The 18,072-nt window shown below is 45.2% G+C and overlaps 3 protein-coding genes across 6 annotated transcripts in view; 2 read left to right on the forward strand and 1 right to left on the reverse strand.

Annotated features, from left to right (window-relative positions):
* TWSG1 (twisted gastrulation BMP signaling modulator 1) overlaps positions 1–13,289 on the forward strand; it is a 26,102-nt gene extending 12,813 nt beyond the window's left edge. For all 4 annotated transcript variants that reach the window (XM_056333613.1, XM_056333612.1, XM_056333614.1 and 1 more), the window contains exons 4-5: positions 2,640–2,906; positions 10,773–13,289. In XM_056333613.1, the coding sequence (XP_056189588.1) occupies positions 2,640–2,906; positions 10,773–10,954 (449 nt within the window). In that variant the 3' untranslated portion in view covers positions 10,955–13,289. The remainder of the gene's footprint in view (positions 1–2,639; positions 2,907–10,772) is intronic.
* On the reverse strand, positions 12,558–16,974 carry LOC130145930 (translation initiation factor IF-2-like). Its single transcript, XM_056331494.1, has 2 exons — positions 14,652–16,974; positions 12,558–12,692 (listed from the first exon to the last, which is right to left on the reverse strand). The coding sequence occupies exon 1, from the start codon at positions 16,972–16,974 to the stop codon at positions 15,223–15,225; it is 1,752 nt and encodes a 583-aa protein (XP_056187469.1). The 3' UTR covers positions 12,558–12,692; positions 14,652–15,222.
* RALBP1 (ralA binding protein 1) overlaps positions 16,240–18,072 on the forward strand; it is a 34,692-nt gene continuing 32,859 nt past the window's right edge. The window contains exon 1 of the mRNA XM_056333608.1: positions 16,240–16,375. The gene's annotated coding sequence lies outside the window, so the exon portion shown is untranslated. The remainder of the gene's footprint in view (positions 16,376–18,072) is intronic.

The raw sequence follows: 18,072 nt of genomic DNA on the forward strand, positions 1-18,072 counted from the left end.
TTTTTTTTTTTTTTCTAAATCTGCAGATTACTTGCTATACTGCTACTCTTTCGCATGGTGTTATCCAGGAGAGAAGTTAATGAGGTTTCAGGTTCATTTTCCCTGTACTGAGTAAGCTGAAACATCTCCTGGTGGTTCTGCAGGTGCCTCAGACCTTGCTTGGTTCTATGGTGTGGTCCTGTCCTTCTTTTCAGTGTAGGGTCATCCTTGCTGTAGCCTTATTCAAATGAGGAAACGGGAGCGCAAGCCATGCCCAGCTTCCTGGGGATAGTTCTTTGCTGATACTTGAGCTGATATTTAAGTCTCTTTATAAGATGATCATGTCTAATGTAAAAGCAGATAGGTTGTCATGTCTTTCAGGTCATGTCTGCCCTGAAGTCAGGAATTATCTCCTGCCCTCCAGCACTAACTGTACTGATGCTCAGTTGATGCCCTGTGTTTTGTGTGAATGTTCTTTCCCTTCCCTGACAGGGGAAAACAAACCCAGTGGATGAGGGAGAACAGCAGCGGGTTCCTCTTTCCTCCATTTTTCTAAGCTTTGTGAGTTAAGTACTTATGGTCTTTCGTGTAAAAGCTTGTCTGCTCCCATCATTTCCATAACCCATTTCTGCATCCTCTCATCCACTCCAAAGCAGTAATGTAGACATGTTTGTTCCTTACCAGTTGTTCATAAGTTAAGCTTTTTTATTTTTGTTTTAACCAAAGCTAGCAATTTATAATATTCTTTATATAAAAATATAATTATTATAATTAAAATGCTTTTAAAAATAGTAAGAGGGAAGGGTCTTTGTGGAATGAGCAGTAACCCCTTAAACTATGAGCAATGGTTTCTTGGTAATATTTTAATACTGCACTGATACACACACAAGCTTGTACACATTCTGCAATAATTTAATAAACAATCTATGTTATTTTTTTCCTGTATCCTTCTTATCAGTGAAATTTTTCTGAATCCGGCATGACAGGGGGCCTCTGGAAAGGCTCACTGGTTTCCATTTCACAAAATTAATACAATTGTATCAACTGAAGTGTACGTCTCTTGATGTATGTGTATGAAATGCTAACCTGTTTTGATATCTTCCTAATTAATTTTCGGGTGGACATCCTTTATTACAGTTGTATGGTCAGTATTGCAAGTGCTTACTAAAAGATAGTAATGCAGGGACAGAACATTTTTATCAAGGCAGTGAGTCCAGGAACATCTGTGAAGAACAAGCCTAGTGGAGAGGAGTAGGAAAAAATTGCTTGTGGTAGGAAGTTTGTGTAAGCGGAATTATTTTTCAGTGTGACCTGATGTTGTTTGGAGGAGAGGCTTATTTTTTTTCCTACTCAATACTTGGCTCACCTTTTTATAGGAGCAGACTGCCTTGTGGTGTTCCTATTATTAAATGCTGGTAATGCTAACCACTTGCTTAAGATTTGCCAGATCTGCTAATCGTCGTGGACAAACTTCACTCTGCTTTGTTCATTATGGAAATATATCTACTTAGATTGAAAAGATCGTGCTTTTGTGTAAGGTTCTAGTGCAATACGATTTCTGAAGCTGGAGTCCTCATGGATCTGCAGGGCAGGAGATGCTTCTCTGGTGGTGTGGGGCAGGTAAACTTTGAACGTTTATGTCCCATATCACTTTGGTATCTTAAGGATTAGTGTGAACTGTGTCTGTGAAACTACCCAAAACAATATGCAGATGGGCATGAGGAAAATGGATTTGTCTGTCTCTTGCCAGGTGACTTCTGATAGTGTTTTATTGCTTCTGAATTTAAATACCTGTGCAGATACACCTTTTCTTTTTTAATCTTCGTTGTTTCAATGTTTGGACTAAATCAAGATATCCTTCAGTTTCATTGCTACTAATAAATGTTAGCGTTTAAATGGTTATAAAAAACTGGGACCTGCATTGCATGTCACAAAAACATTTCATAGGAAATGGCAAAGAGAAAAAAGGATACAAGGTTTGAAAAAGATACCACAAAATCCATTGAAAAGTAAGGAAGAGGTAACCTGGAAATAGGCATCTTGCCTGTAGTGACCCCTCCAGCTAAGTAGCAAAACAAGGTTCATTTAAGTTGTCTCTAAGCAGGAAAAGTAATTCAGAGTCTGGCTCCCTCCTGATAGTGATCTTTGCATCTCTGGCAGATGACTAAATAGATCTAGTGCACTGCTGCAGCTGATGAGATCAGATTCTTGAATTGTGATCACAAGTTTCGTGTGCCTCAGGACTTGTCAAGATACTATGTTCAGTTGTAAACTTTTGTTCCAGATTTATGCTAGTATCCATTATACTGTGCTTTGTCTCTTTTCCCAGGGAAGAGAACTCTTCTTGTTCTAAACTGTGATGCTAGCATTAAAAGAGAAGCGAAGTGCTGTTTGGATTGGGTTTTTCTTTTCACTGGGGTCTCACAAAGTCACAGGTGTGTTTTGTGGAAGTCTGCAGAGATCTGAAATCTGTCATTATGGAAAGCTCATCCTGCTCTATGTGGTGGCACTTCAGCTAGTGAGCTAAGAGTGGCATATGTATGAGAAATCTCCGTTCTGCTTAGCAAAGAACAGCAATTTTATTTTCTAAATATTCCTGCGTGTTTCAAGGGGAAGAGTTTAGGGTGTTTCATGTAACTTACTGTTTCATTTCTTTGCAGGTATGTGCAATCCTCGCAATTACAGTGACACACCTCCAACATCCAAGAGCACTGTCGAGGAGTTGCATGAACCAATTCCTTCCCTTTTCCGGGCACTGACAGAAGGGGATACTCAGCTGAACTGGAATATCGTCTCCTTCCCTGTGGCAGAAGAACTGTCGCACCACGAGAACCTTGTTTCCTTTTTAGAAACAGTGAACCAGCCACAGCATCAGAACATCTCTGTTCCAAGCAACAATGTCCATGCACCTTACTCTAGTGACAAAGGTAATGAGTGTAGTGTCTAAATTCCTCGTGTTTCCTCTCATCTCTTCCAGGAGCCGCCTTGGTGCGTATTCTTTGCTTGTCTGTGCTTGCTTCTTCTTTTCCCGTAAGAAAGTGTGAGAAGTTCAGTCTAATTTTGGGCCTGACATAAAAAAAGGAGCGAGGCAAAAGTACTGAAGAACGTGGAAGATGGTGTTACAGTGTTTGATGATCTTAGGAGATGCTGAATCACATGAGTTTATCTGTAAAATTCCTCCTGTGGCATGAGGCAGTTTCTTCACGTTATTTCATGTGCGGTGGCACAGTAGGTTCTTTGACTTCAAAGCAGTTACCTGTAGCTTAGGAGACAGGACAGATCAAAAACGGAATCCAAATCATGTGTCAGTGCAAAGGCAGGCAACTGAAATGCATGGCTTCAGAGGTTTGAGAAAGCCACATGCTATAAACCTGTATCTGGAGTAGATGTTTATTTCTTTCATCTGAGCTGGCATAACTTGAACTCTTTAGGAGGATGGTTTGTAAGAAATCCAGGATTTACAGTAAACTGAGTAAGATTAGCAAGACTGCTCTGTATGTTGAGGAGGGCTATGTGACAGGCAATCTTAAAAATAATTTGGGGGCAGGGGTTCAACTTACGGACTCATTCCTCTTATCGAGTTTTTTATATTCTTACCTTCACTTTAGAGGACAGGCTTCAGGATATTGTTTGCTGGGGGGGAGGATGCGTAGATTGAAGTAGTGATGACAGTGGCATAAGAAAAACACTCTCTGCTACTTAGTTTCCATACTAAACCTGAAATACCTTTCCCTGAAATTATTACATCAGACTTAAAAGAATCTCATAAACAGTTCATAGTGAAATTGCTGCTTAACAGAGAAAAAAGAGCATCTGATTTGTTTTATCAGTGCAATTAATGCTTTGCTTCCTTCCCAACACACACTTTACATATGCTTAACCCCACATGCTGCTGTTGCGATGGCTCTTTTATCTCATCAATGAAAGATACCCTAATGGATGGGCATGCTGCTTTTCCATACCATTGTGAACCTTTGACCTAGTTCCGTTTCTGAGCAGGACTGCTGTTGATTAAATGGGACTGTAATGGCAACTTTTCTAATTTCCTTTGGTTAAGGCACGTTAGGAAAATAAATTAATTCCAGATGGTTAGAAAGCATCTCATTCATATGTCTGTGACGTTATTAAAACGTTTGCTAGCCATTATAAGAGTGATGCAGAAAGCCACGTTAGATGGCAAGCCACAAAAACCCCTGTGTGCAAATGCTACGGTATTTAAAGATGTAAATTATACTTGGGGGGGGGAAATATGGTGCTTAGAACAATCTTAAATATACCCCACTGTACTTAGGTCCTGCAGCCCAGATGGATGTTCCCTGACAGTCCTTTACTACCATACCAACAGGATGGGCTAATGATAGTTTTGGATTAAACTTGGAATTTGAATTGCATCTCGAGGGTGTGGAGGAGTTTTGAGTGTAACAACACAGACAAATACATAACACTGCAATTTTTTTTAGTCAGAAGTCTCCATTTCATTTACTAAGAATGTATTAGAGATTAGATTGAAAGAGCTTTCACTGAAATGATGACAGTCCAAAAGCAACAGTGGTATTTGGAAATAGTTACCAAATGCCACTGGTTTTCAGGCTTCAGTCGACACTTAGAACAGAAATAAATGTCAAAGCTGTTCTTGTAATCATTGACTGTGCCTCCTCCCTCTTAGTGATGGAGAAGAACAGGAAGAGGTAGAAGATGGCTTACAACATCCTATACTTTAAGTATCTAAATAATTAAGTCTGTTGAGGAGTCTCTCTTCTTGGTTGCAATGCAGATAGCTTCATAGTTCTCTGCTTTTTCAAAGTGACATTAAAGTTTGCTTATAAAAGCATGGGTGACTTGAGTATTGAGAACAGAGAAGGTGGAAAGAAAAGTTGGCTGCTGGCCTTGGTCAGCTGATGTTTATTATGGTGGAAGCAAGGACAACTGGGAAATTATACCTCTTGTGTTGGATGTTGTGTGAGCCGTGGGGTGGCATTGTTTTTAATGCTTTTTTGATTAATTTGGTGGGGAAGCAGTAACCAAAAGGTGGAAGAGTAGCAGGTCAAGGGCTAAAGAGCCTTGTGATTATGGGCGCAGAGAGGGAGCCCAGGAAGTTGCTGGAGTCTGATGGCTTCTGCTTATGCAAAGTTCAGTCATGCAATCAAGTCCCTGTGGTTTAACAAGCTAGCATGTGTTAAGGAACCACTGCAAGAGAAGGGGGGTCTGTGTGGTGTATGTGTGCGTGCTCAGCTGCAGTACATACGTAGCAGTACAAGCACAGCCTGCAGTAGAAGCAATAAGACCATCTCTTGGACCCTTTCCTTCTCCCCAAATATGCTGCTAGGCTTAAGGCAGATCTTGCAAACGGAGGCATCCTTAAGGTGACCCACTAAGCAGTTGTCTTCAAGGCCATGACATTCAGGGTTTTGAAAGAATATTCCTGTGAGCAGGAACACACAGATGCTTTACGTTTTCTTTACGGTGCTGTGCCTCCTCCATTTTATACTTCTTCTGCAGCTCCTTGCGTGCTTCACTCCAACATGGTGTGCTGGCAGCAGCCTGTTGCATTGTCTGTAAGGGGAGAGGGGCTAATGAGAGGTAGGCTTTGGTAAGGGGACAAGTAGTCCTGTGCTATCTTCTGGAATACATACCAAAATTTGGAAAGGCTCTGCCTACCGGTACCCCTTGTTACATCGAGTAACACCGTTCTGATTTTAATTTCAACGCACATTCATGCAGGGATTGCTGTTAAGCCGGTCCAGGATGCCAGACTTGCTGAGTGCAGTTCTGGGCGAGTGCCAGGAAAAGCAGTACCAGCCACGGGAACCCGTGAGCTTTGTGCATGAGTGGTGTGAAGCCACCGGCCCTGGGAGGGCGGCTGCAGATCCCGGAGGAGGTGGGGTACAGTGGGATATAAAGCATTCCTTTCTTGCCGCAGCCTACTGCAAGCCCAGCCAGCAGACCTTGAACTTCCCCGTTATTATCTTAATGAGTGTCTTCCCTTTCCTCCTGTGAATTGACTTGTAACGTTTTAGCTGCCAAAGTATGTGTGCACTGCTGGAGCTGCTGGAGTTCTTTGTATCAGTAGTTTCTGGCATCTGAGCCAGTGCTTCAGAGAGGATTGTGATATTTATTAATCTAGACCTATATTTATACTTTATTCCTTTTGCTTTACTTTTAGCTGATACCCTCAGAGCTCTGAACTGTGAGTTCAGATGTTTAAATAAGCTTAATTGTTTCAGATGATGACAGGATGTTGGCAAGAGGCAGAGGGGAACTAGATAATCTTTTGGCAACTGATGAAACAAAATCTGTTGTAATTAAGGGTTTCTGACTTACACTGCTTGGTGACACAGGGGATGGTGTCCACTCTGCGTTTCTGCTCTCCTCCAGTGCCAGCCAGGTAGAGGAGAGCTAGAAATCCAGTAAAGTGGCATCTACCTATGTAGATACTCTAGGAAGATTTTTATTTTTTAAAAAATGCTTCTTTTTATAAGTTCTGATTGGCATAAAACGGTATGGCTGCTGGATGGACAGTTGCCTTTTTAAAGTACTTTTAGAGCTACCGATAAACAGACCGGCAGACAACTGAACTTGCATAGCACCTTTAAATTCAAAGGTGGCACACAGGGAATTGTCATTAACTGGGAAAGTTTTTTTTCATCTTGTAGATACCCATTTTTTCTTAACAAGAACTGAATTTTCTCCAAGTTGCTAAATTCTTCCATAGTGTACCAGTACAGGTCTCACTTGCTGCACAGATAGAATTGTAGCAAAGCCTGATAGAAATGCGAGTTCATTTCTTGTGGTTATTTTCAATTTAGACTTGATTGTTGTTTCTCCTACACAACCTCTGTTGGGTATGAATTGCAGGGGGCGGGGAGGTGAGAAACTCACGTTCTGGGGAAAAAAAGAACGCTGTTGCATCCTTCTCCCCCCACACCTGTAGTCTAGTCCTTACTGTGTGAAAATTGGCAAAATGCAAATGAAAGAGCTGTAACTGCGCTAACTAATACCCTTTCTATCTACACTGAGGGAGCCAAGTGATGACTATGTAATTAGGTTTGTGAAACAATTTAAATACTCTCCCGGATCCCATTTGAGCCTGTAGGTATGTATTTTTTTTCCCTGTGTAACTCTGTTTCTGCAGCCTATGAAGAGGGATTTAATGTGTGAGGCAAGGAACTCTCCTGCTTTCAGTAATTCCGATTCTACCCTGGCACAGATAGGCTGCTGAGGAGGGGACTAGGGGTGTCCCATGACAACAGAATGCACCCTGGCCCATCTGCCTCGTTCAGACCTGGTGAGGCTCCGAGTGAACGAGACTTCGGAAATCATTTGGTAGCGTATACACGGAGCGTGTACTCCAGCTGCTTACAAGAGCTACTGGGAGCCAGCCAGATCTACTGCTGGCTCTGGCCTGCAGCGTACAGTTTGTTCTCTCCCCTTCACGGCATTTTTGGACTGGTCCTCTAGGACCTAATCCTCTTAGCTTGTGTGCAGGTGGAAATAAACTTTCTTCTCTGCTCCAGTCAAGATTAATGTCTTTGGTTGTTGCTGCCGCCTTAGTAAGGTCGAGGTTTGGCTTTGGTTCTCATTTTGATTCTGGGAGAGTGGTTGAGACGACCAGTCTTTCCAGTCTCACAGGACCTCACTGCTGTCATCTGGTTCTGCCAGAGTTATGGGTCTGGTGCTGCTCATCCTCTGGGTTCTTCTCACCCACCCCACCCCCTTCCCGGCAATGTCTTCAGTGTCTTGGTTCAGTGTCATTGTTCTTTACATGCTAGAAATCATAGGCTCTTCTTCCACAAGAGGTTTATTTCAAGTTTCAGTAGGCATTAGCTGATGAACTGGGCTTCTCCAGGACTTCTGACTGGTACTAAAATGGATGAGTCTGTCACAGGTGAGGTTAACGTGAAGGTGAACACAGATGTCTCCTCACGTAGAGGGCACTGGTCATTCTCTGGTCTGAAGACAGCCTGCAAGTGCTGGGAGCAGCTAGCCCACCTCAGAGCATGCACCGCTTTCCTGACCAGCTTTCCTGACCTACTGTGGGCTTTCCTCTGTCGGAGTGCAGCGGTCAACATGATAGCAGTGAGCAATTCTGGCAGTCCTTTGGAGAGGACTCTCATTTCTGTAAAGAGTCAGTCAGTTGGAGATGGCATCTTGGAAGCTGGTTTTGCAGGAAGAAATCTTTCTGCATTAGCCAGGATTGTGTATTTCGAGGCAAAGGCTGTGCCTCCAGCTGACGCCTTGGCACTTAAGGTCAAACTTCTCAAGAAAGCTACTAAAAACGTATCAGAGGAGTGAACTTGGTTTAAGCGAGAGGGTACAAAGAGTATGAGTATGTCTTAGGCTTCTGTAAGATTCCTGTGCTTGTACGCCGGCACTGAACTAGGTGACTGACAGGGCACTCGCTGGTGCTTAGATTTCCTGAGGAATGCTGCCTGGAGACTCGCCTCTACCTCCTCACATCCTGCTCTTCCACTGCAAACCTCCTGTGAGGTGTGAGAGGGACAGATCCCTGAGAGTGTCTGGACCTCCTGGGAATGGATGGTGTGTGCTCCTTCGTGGGACCCTGGTGAGCCTTTTGTTGCTGGTGATGAAATCCTTGCCAAGTTCTTGTGTGTCCTCTGTGAGAAGATGGACCTGCTGTATGACCTCTGGGTGGATTCTTGCCTTTGAGGCTGTGGTGGCTGCATCTCCCTACCATTTTTCAGCTTTGGCTGAGCACTTTAGGTGTACACCTGGCTGGTCACTCTTTGCACGTGGTACCATCACGTTCACTTCTTTTGATCTTTCCTCCTCCCCTCTGTGAATAACATGTCCTTACTGAAGCTGTAGATATGTGGGTTGGTTTTAGGCACAGGTTTTTTTTCTCTGAGAACTCTCTTCCTCTGGTTGCTGTGCCTCAGGCTTTATTATAAAGGGTCATAGAAGCAGAAGTGCCAGGAATGGGACAGGACTTACACAGATACAGGGTGTTTTGTTGACATTCCCAGCAGTATTTCAGGTACTCCAAGATTTCTTGGACAACTGCAGCTTTACTTACAGCACAGCTTGTCTGGCACCAGAAGGCTGCTATAGCTACAGGTCTGCACTTCCTCCCCAAGGCCCTTACCGCCTGTTGCCCTCTATAGGGGGTCTGCAAGACGTGTACATTGGTGCAGAGCCTGAACAGGGCACTGAATACTCTCTTGCGTTCAGTGGACGGGCAGCGTGTCCTGTGACCCTCTTGCAGCTGTTTATGTAGCAGTAGAATGATTTGACAGTGGTCAGGGTTCCCTCATACATGTTTTAACAAATGATAATTCTCAGAAGAGCGGGCAGGGTTTCCACATGTCAAGGAGGAGGATGCGTCTACAGAAAAGCTGTAGGGTACATCATGCTCTCTTGTATGTTGTGTTGTCCCCTGTCATGTGCCCAAAAGCATGGGCACCGCAGAGATCATCTACTGTTGGTACGGGGGAAACAGACTGCTTAGATCTGATGACTTGTAAGGTGATGGAGACCATTGCTAGCCTCGACTCACCTTTGGACCTCACCTTAAGGCTTGCCATGAGATGTGCGTACTACTGAGGCTGCTCAGCTATGGAGCACCAATATTTTGAAGGGGAGGTTCCAGTGCTCTTCAGCCTCCCGAGACTGGCTCACAGATAAGAGACTGAGTAAACGCTACGGTTAACAACTACACTGCACTGAGAGTTACTCACCCTTCTCCATAGCTCTATAATCATTCAGAAGAAAAAACCCCACTGTCTTGCCTTACCATTTATGTTTGGATTATATTTTTTCTAATCCATGTTGGAATGTAGGTCAGTATGTTTCTCCTGGATCCACGCACCTTATCATACTAGGCTAGAAAGACCCCTGACATCTCCTGCTCTCAAATCTGTCTGATGTGCGCGAGTGAGACATTCGTGTTTACAGACAGCTTTCAGTTGTGCTTTTCCCAAAACTGTGCCAGCTTACATTGGAGGTAAACGTGATGCAAACAAGGTCCTTTGGAGGAAGAAGTAAGTGTAATCACACAGTTCAGCACAGAAGAAAGTTGGTAGCATCTGTCACCTTGGAGAACTGGAAGTAGACTGGGGAGGGATGGTTTTATTCGGTAGTTGTGATGAATGCCTCTGCTCCAGTTTGAGGTTGCAACACCGAACTTCGTGGCATTTCAAGTAATAGCATGGATGCTAGAAGAATAAAGTAAACGGTTAGGCAGAAGGGGTTTCTTAACCTTAGTAGTGAGGCTGGTGGTGTTGCTAAAGGAATTAAAAAAGTGCAGTTTCAAGATGAGGAAAAGGGGATTCTCTAGCTCTGTGATTTAATGTGGCTGAAGAATATTGTAGAGTTGCGGGCAAGGGAAGAAACATTTACATGTAGTGGGGTTTGGTGTTTTTTTAAAAAACAACTCTAAACCTGAAGTTTTTCATGATAGCATATAGTAACTGCTGGCAACTGTGAAAGTGATACATTCATTACCTTCAGAGGACACATGCCAGCTTGTTATTTTGGCATCCTTACACTTCAGAAGGTATCTCTCATAACTGGGGGATGAAACCCCAAAACATTCCGAGGAGAGCAGACAACGGTTGAGTTGTAGACACTGCGGTCTTGAAGTTGATAGATTGTACCTTGGCTCTCTGCCTCTTCTCTCTCTGCTTTTACTATCTCCTTTTTTTTTTTCTTTTGCCTCATTGTCATGATGATTTGCAATCCTACTTCAAAAGCTGCACATTTAATTAATTTTTAACTAACCTTTAAAAATATTCTAAGACCTTTTAAACCAAATTTTTTCCCCCTTCTTGGTTTAGAACACATGTGTACTGTGGTGTATTTTGATGACTGCATGTCAATACATCAGTGCAAGATCTCTTGCGAGTCCATGGGAGCTTCCAAATACCGATGGTTTCACAACGCCTGCTGTGAGTGTATTGGGCCAGAATGCATCGACTATGGCAGTAAAACTGTAAAATGTATGAACTGCATGTTTTGAAGCAGGAAAATTGTAGTACTGAAATACTGAGGCCAAAGTAATCTCTCTCAGTTAAAGAGATGGGGATTGCAAATACTGCGTTTTGGTGGAGTGCCTACTGGTTGCAATTAAATGTACCTGGTTGAAAAAAAAGATGTATAAAATCTGAAAACTTTTTTTTTTTTTTAATTCGTACGCAAGGCTAACTAGTAGAAGTTTCAACACTATGTTTTATGTTTATTTTTATTTTTGCTTGAATGGTACAGCCATGCTCATCCTTGCTGTTCTGATTGTTTTCCTTTGATTTGAAAGTATTGACTGTACTGGTTTTCAGAATGTAGTACTATATCTCGTAGTTTAGAGTAGGGAAACCTTAAGAATATGGTAATGAGATTTCCATCATCTAAGTTCAACAAAAAGTTAAATGGCTGCTAGGTTGGAGGGGAGGGGGGTGGTTGTTCTTTAGGGGCTGGGGTTTTTTTGTTTTAGTTTCTGGCTTTGTTTTTTAATTTTATTAGCCTCCAGTTTCTGAGCTTAGTCTTCTATTGTGAAGGTGGCATTTGAGGAAAAATTTAAAAATCCGTGCTTTCTCTTGAAGTTCAACGCATGGGCTGTCGTGGATAAAATCCTACCTTCTTAGAAGGGCTGCCCAACAAAACACTATGTATGGGAAATTTTTCTTCCAAGTTTCATTTGCCCTGCTTTCGTAAGTACATCGGGGCCTATGTTGCATAATTGATATATTAAATATATATCTATCTTTTCAGTCTTCTCTGAGATACCAAAATAAAGCTGTTAAGTGCAGTTGCATCTCCTTCCTTTTGCACTGTTCTCTGGGGTTGCTTACTCCCTGAACGTTCAGTCCAGTAAAGGAAACATGAAAGATGATTATGGATTTAATGACAAAATGAATAAAAAAGAATGAAATTACATGGATTAGCAAGCGGTACAGGGCTACCAGCTGAGCAGTTGGAAGCAGGCATGTTCCCATTTAGTAGTTTGCTGTAAATATTTATTCCGAAACAATTCTTCCCGCCCCCTCCCCATGATGTGTTGTCACTGAAGAAGGGAAGATGTGTCCACAAAAGCAAAATTAGGATATTCTGAGTTTATAATATTGTCTGTTTTTCCAAGTAAACGTTTTAATATGTGGACAGTTACATAGCATTTACTATGACCCGGTTAGGGCTCCACTGATAATGGTACTAAGTACAAGAATAAAGTGTGTGAGTAGTTAATGATCAGCTTTTGGTATTTATAATGATGTAGGTTTTAACTCATTGAAATTTTTTTTTAATGTGTATATGCCTATGCACACACAAAAAAGAATTTGACTATTCATGTTTCTCTCACTAACCTCAGTCTAGAGGGATTAAACTGTTTTCTAGTCACACCTGTCTATCTGTACCGTGTACAAATGAAAGCAGTCATTTTAAATGTATTTTGTTGAAAAGTTTGCCTGAATGTTTTTTCATTTTTTTTCTCACGATACAGTTCTTTCATGAAGTAGTAATAATAAGAATAAAAAAATCTACTCTTGTGAAAATAACATTACTTTCTTCAGTCTCTTTTTCAGCTATAAAGAAGTACTTGAAAGATTAATGTTTATTGTTTTGAACTGGTGGATAATGGAATACCTTCATACTTTAAAGTTGCAATTAAGTGATACAAAATCATAGACGTGAATAGAAAAACGTAGCTTCTCATGAAGTTGTTCTCCCTATATTTGACAATTCATGTTATCTTCTGCTGGAGTTTCCTAAAATGAATGGAGAGAAAGAATATGTTAGAGTAGCTGTGACTGTTTTTAGCTGAAGTGTGATGCATCATCAATTATCTTCACCAAGATAGGAGAAGACATATAGTAAGCATCACTACAGGTCAATAGCATGCCTCAGAATCTTGCAGTGTTCAATTATTGGAAACATTATGGTAGTTCAGAATCTTCTTGGGGGGGAAAACCAGGGCTAACGTTTCTGGGCAGGCACCTGCTGCCCCGTGGATCTGTGACACCAGCTCCATTTAATTCATCAGAATTTCACTGTGAGGTCAAGTCAAGGGAACAGCAAGGGTGGGGAGCAGGAGGTACGGTGGCAGGGGGTGGGGGTGGGGAACTGTCCAGGAAAATCTGTGGGGAACAGCCGAAAAATGTAAGCTCAGCTGTCTGTGTAATGGCTTGAGAGTAGGTAATATGGATGCACACTTTCCAGGGCTTCCCTCACTTTCTGTAATTCCCAGTGCTGTCCGGAGTTTGCTGTAAACATTGTGTGTATGCAAATGTCATACAGCAACCTCCAGTGTATTTTATTATGATGAATGTTTTAAGTGGTGTTTTAATAAAAAGACATTACTGGTTCTTGTGTTTTCTTTCTCAGGAATTTCCCAGGGAAGTGTTATCAGGAAGCATATTGTAAAAGTTACTGATCTACATGGACAATAATATGGTTTCTGCCAAAACTAAAATTTTGGTTTCGAGGGGTTTTTTCTTTACATAAATGAATAAAATAGAATTTTATTAATATTCAAAGTGCTCTTTCTGACAAATCTGACCATTTGGAAAGATGTTTATTTAGTCTTACTAATTTTGCAAGAAAAATCATAATTTATTTTAGGGGCTCTTATTTCACCACGTCTGGATGCCAGCAAACCATCGCTCACTTAAGCGCTTTATAATACTTAAGAACATGTTTTAAAAACTTTCTGCCTAGGAATCTTCTCCAGGTAAAGCATCAGCCAGTTTTATCACTGTCCTTTGGAAACAGAATTGTAAGTCACTGAATTTAAAGGGAAGCACAAAAGGGAATTTATATGACAAGAAGTGATACAAATCCCTAGTCTGCTGGGGTTCTGACTGAGAAGGAGTTAAAGGCCTTTAGTTATTCTTTCTCTAAAAGTAGAGAAAATTTTGTGTGTTGCTTTGTTTTTTGGTTTTGTTTTTCTGTTTGGTTGGTTTTCCCCACAGGCACTTGTTGCTTGTAAATTTCAGAAGCCTTGACACCTTGCAGAAAGAGTGAGCACAATGGCCACAACATGACATTGCTTTCCTGTCATTGCTTTTAGTACATTCAATGGATTTCACATCTAGTACTTAAGAAATAAAAGAAGACCTGCTTATATCTTCAATAACGTATCTATGGTCTCTTCAGTATGGCTACTTCGATACCTGGCTCCCAAACTCCCAGACTGGCTGGTCTGGCTTGATGTTTGCTGGCGATCCCACGCTTACACGCACACCCGCACAACATGTACATGCTCCGCTGTCTCCAGCCACAGGCACCCGAGACACACAGGTCCCTGTGACTTGTGGTCCCCTCCCCAGTAGCTGGCACTTAAACCTCCATGCGCACAGCACAGGCACCCCCTCACCCAGGGGAAGAGTTTAATGAGAAAACAGGACAGACTGTGGGTGGTGAGGTTACCCGCGGGGCTTGGCCAGACAAGTGTGCTGACTGGCCACCTGTTTACAGCTGAGCAGCCCCTTTTATTTTCTTATCTTTTTTCTCCATCTTTGCTCCTCCCCAGACAACTGTGATCCCTCCCTTTCCCTGCTTTTAGTCTTTCTGCTACAAATCCTGTAATGAGTGCTGTGCCACCCCAAAATGCTCTTCCTCTATATCCTGTAGGCAGGAACCCCCATAACATACAAGGATGGGTGCCATGGGACAGCCTTGGGAAGGGCTCATTTCCCTGGGTACCATATTGGGGTTCCCCCACCCACCATTGTGCCACTAGTAATTGGCATCCTCAGCACTGCACACAATCACTTGTTTGTCTTCAAAAACTGGGAGAAGATTCATTCCGGGTTCGTTAGCTGATGGGCCCATTGTGCATGAACTTGTGTTGGCAGTGTCCTCTGATAGTACTTATTCTTCAGAGCTAAGAGCCTCCCGAGGCTGTCGCTTCAAGTGGAGATCCTCTCAGGCAATCATCTCAAATTACTACGGGATGTTACTGAAGTAACCTTTCTTCTTTTGCCAGAATTAACACAGCCTTTGTAGCACAAAAAAAAAAAACCACCCACCCTAACACATTAGCTGCAATGTTAAGTTAAATAAACCAGTAAGCCCTTGCTGTTAAACTGTTTTTTCTGGAGGGGAGGAGGTAAATTGGAAGTTGCGTAATATGTTGTGGAGACAATACCTCTGTGCTCCCAACACTAATCAGAGTGTTTACAACCCTCCCTTTTGTATTTTCTACTGAATAGCACAAATTCCTGTGGGGGACCTTTTACATTACCACAGGAGGTTGCACAAAGAGCCCAATTGACAGGGACTAAGCAGCACTGAATCTCAAGTGAATAAATGAAGCAGGTGGCACGCTGCCACAGTATTAATGCGTCCAGTATCCCAGGGATTATGTTTGAGGCTGTGGGAATGAATCGGCCTGCTTCTTACTGAAACAAACCGCCTTGTTGATGAGGAATCCTGAAAAAGATTCAAATTATGCAGGTGCTTAACATAACAGAAATCTGCATTGCAAGAGACAAAGAATACAAAATTCCTTTTGACATCACTGTAAACAGGATGTGCGCTGAGATGGAGATGGGTTTCTTGGCACAGGTCGCCTGAAGTCGCATCCAGAGTGTTTCTCCATTTTCTTGTATTCCAGAGTGGCAGAGACGGCGGGTAACGGTGCAAGGTCAGGTTCGTTATGCAAGATGAAGCCGAAGTCGGCGGCTGCTCCTGTGTGAGCTGCAAAACGTGCAAGTCGGTAGCTGCCTCATTCGGAAGGCAGGCCAGATGCAGACACCCGTGGAGCTGGGTCAGCCCCGGTACCGGTGTTAGCGGCTTCCGATGTGCTGCCGACTTCGCCTCGTTGCAGATTTTCTCTCCCAAGGGGTTTGGCCGCCACGCCGGGAGCTGGCTGGCTGAGGCCGAAGGGGCGCCTGGCGCCGGGGTCCTCTCAGGCGGCTCCCGGCCGGGGCCCGGCGCCCGCCAGCTCTCCTCACGGCCGGGCCGCCTGCCTGCGCGCCTGCCTCCCTCCCGCCGGCCGGCCGGCAGAGCCGACCTCGGGCCTGGGGGCAGCGGGGCAGCCACGGACGCCCCCGGCCAGCCGCCCCCCCGCGGCGCGCCTGTCGTTGGCGGTCGCAGTGGGGCGGCCGGAGGGGCCCGGCCGCCGGCTCCCCCGGGGGAACTACAGCGCCCGTCGAGCCCCGCGCGCCGGCCGGGCCCCGCCCCCGCCGCCCTCAGGGCGCTGCGCAGGCGCAGCGCGCCGCTCCCCGGGGGGCCATTGGCGCACGCGCCTCCCGTCCCACAGGCCCTGCCCCCGCCCCGCCCCGCCCCGCCCCGCGGAGCCAGGCGGCGGCGCCTGCGCGGTGCCGAGCTCGTGCCGCTCCCCGGCCGTCCTTGCGAGCCGGGCGGCGGAGGCGGAATGGGGAGCGAGGCGGGGCCCCGCGCGTGAGGCCGAGGAGGAGCCGCTGCGCCGGCGAGCGGGACCCCGGTGGTGAGTGCCCGCGGTGCGCGGCCCGCGGCCGGGCCCTGCCGCTCCGGCTCGAGGGGGCGCGGAAGCCGCTTCCGGGCGGGCGGGGGTGGGGGTAACGTGTGGCGGGGGGCCACCCCCGCCCCCAGGCGCGGCTGCCGGGTGGGGGAGGGGCGGCCCGGAGGCTGGGGGAGGAGCCGTCGTGGGTACCGCCCCCTTCCCCCCCGGCAGCCGCCCCGGCCGGCCCGGGCCGCCACCGTCCCCCGCGGGGTGACCCGCTCGCCCTCCCCCTGCGGGATCGGCCCTCCCCGGCGGGGCGGGGCGGGCGGCCTCGGCCGGCCGGGGGGGACAGGTGCCGCGGCGGGGACAGGCCGCGCGTCCCGGCGGCGAGTGCCCCGTCGGGCTGCCGAGGAGGGGCCCGGCGCTTCGCTTGCCGGCCTGGCCGCCCTCCTGCCCTTCGGGGTAGCGCCGGGCGCCTCGCTTAAGGCTTCCTGCAGCGTCCGCGCGCTCGGAGCCGTGCGGGGCCGCTGCAGCTCGGGCACGGAGCGGAGGTCGGCGGGGCCGTGGGGCAGCTGGCGGCGGGGTTGGTTTTGGCAGGGGAGAGGCCGCGTTCGTTCGTTCATTTACCTTCGCCTAGAGGTCACATACCAAACCCCAGACAACTCCGACTGCCGCTGTCATTTTCCTGCATCTAGTACGTTTAACAGGTTCTAAGGATGCTGTGTTGTCTACCGAATTACGTTGTTCAGAAACCATACGTTACCATACGTCGTATGTCAGTGTGTGACGTCTGAGTAAAAAAGCAGATCTTACGTCCAAGTGCTTATGTATTTTAGAACAAATGACAAAAAATATGCAGGCAGTCCACGCGGATAGTATGAAAGTATCAGCTCACAGGAGTGGTGTCATTTGAATTCCCCCATGCCCCAGTGTCCCTGAGGTTAATGGCCATCCTTAATGAGGAATAATAATAAAAAATAATAGACTAAGACCCTTTTTACCAGTTACATAAACCAGATGGATTTGTGTAAGTCTTTTGTTCCAGCACAGCAAAACAGCTGTAATTACGGTTTTATTCGTATTTCTCTGGAAAGCACTTACCATGCATGTTCAGCGTTGCTATCGTACACTTGTTCAAGGGTGATGTTAAGGCTCTCTTGGACGTGATGCAGGACTGTAATGGGTGTGATTTTCTTAGCAAGCTTAAAGAAAAATGGCAGAGAGTTCCCTTAGATTTGGGGTTTGATGTCATTTGAGGTGTTGCGTACAGCTTCTGATGAATGATGCCTTCTGGTGGCTTCTTCAGTTCGTTTTGGTACAGTCCATCTATAGTATAGTTATACAGTCAGTGTGATACATACTTATCAGGGGTTTTTGTCTGCAGAGAAGTAAAACAGAAATTAAAAAAGCTTCCAAACTGTTGTGGTTTTGACTGCTTGCTACTTCTAAGCGTTTGAAATCTACTACCCGTCCCTACTGTAAAGTTCTAAGTAGCTGGGCTGGGTCAAAACCAAGTTGTTTACTATGGTGAAGCAGGGAGCTTTACATTCCCTGTTCTAGGGATCGCATTTCTAACTTCAAGAAAATAAGTTGTGTTCTTTAGTCTTCCCATATCTGAAATAGAAATAGCTGCCTCAAAACTGTAATACTCCAGGAGCAACTTGGGCATTATTCTGTCTTGGTGAAGGTGCATTCAGGGGTGGGAGGGCATGTTTTGTATT

Source organism: Falco biarmicus, chromosome 3, assembly GCF_023638135.1.
Source record: "Falco biarmicus isolate bFalBia1 chromosome 3, bFalBia1.pri, whole genome shotgun sequence".
Classification (NCBI taxonomy): domain Eukaryota; kingdom Metazoa; phylum Chordata; class Aves; order Falconiformes; family Falconidae; genus Falco; species Falco biarmicus.

Excerpts from the sequence above, each read along its gene's own strand:
- LOC130145930 (XM_056331494.1), bottom strand. The coding sequence starts at position 16,974 with ATGAACGAACGAACGCGGCCTCTCCCCTGCCAAAACCAACCCCGCCGC.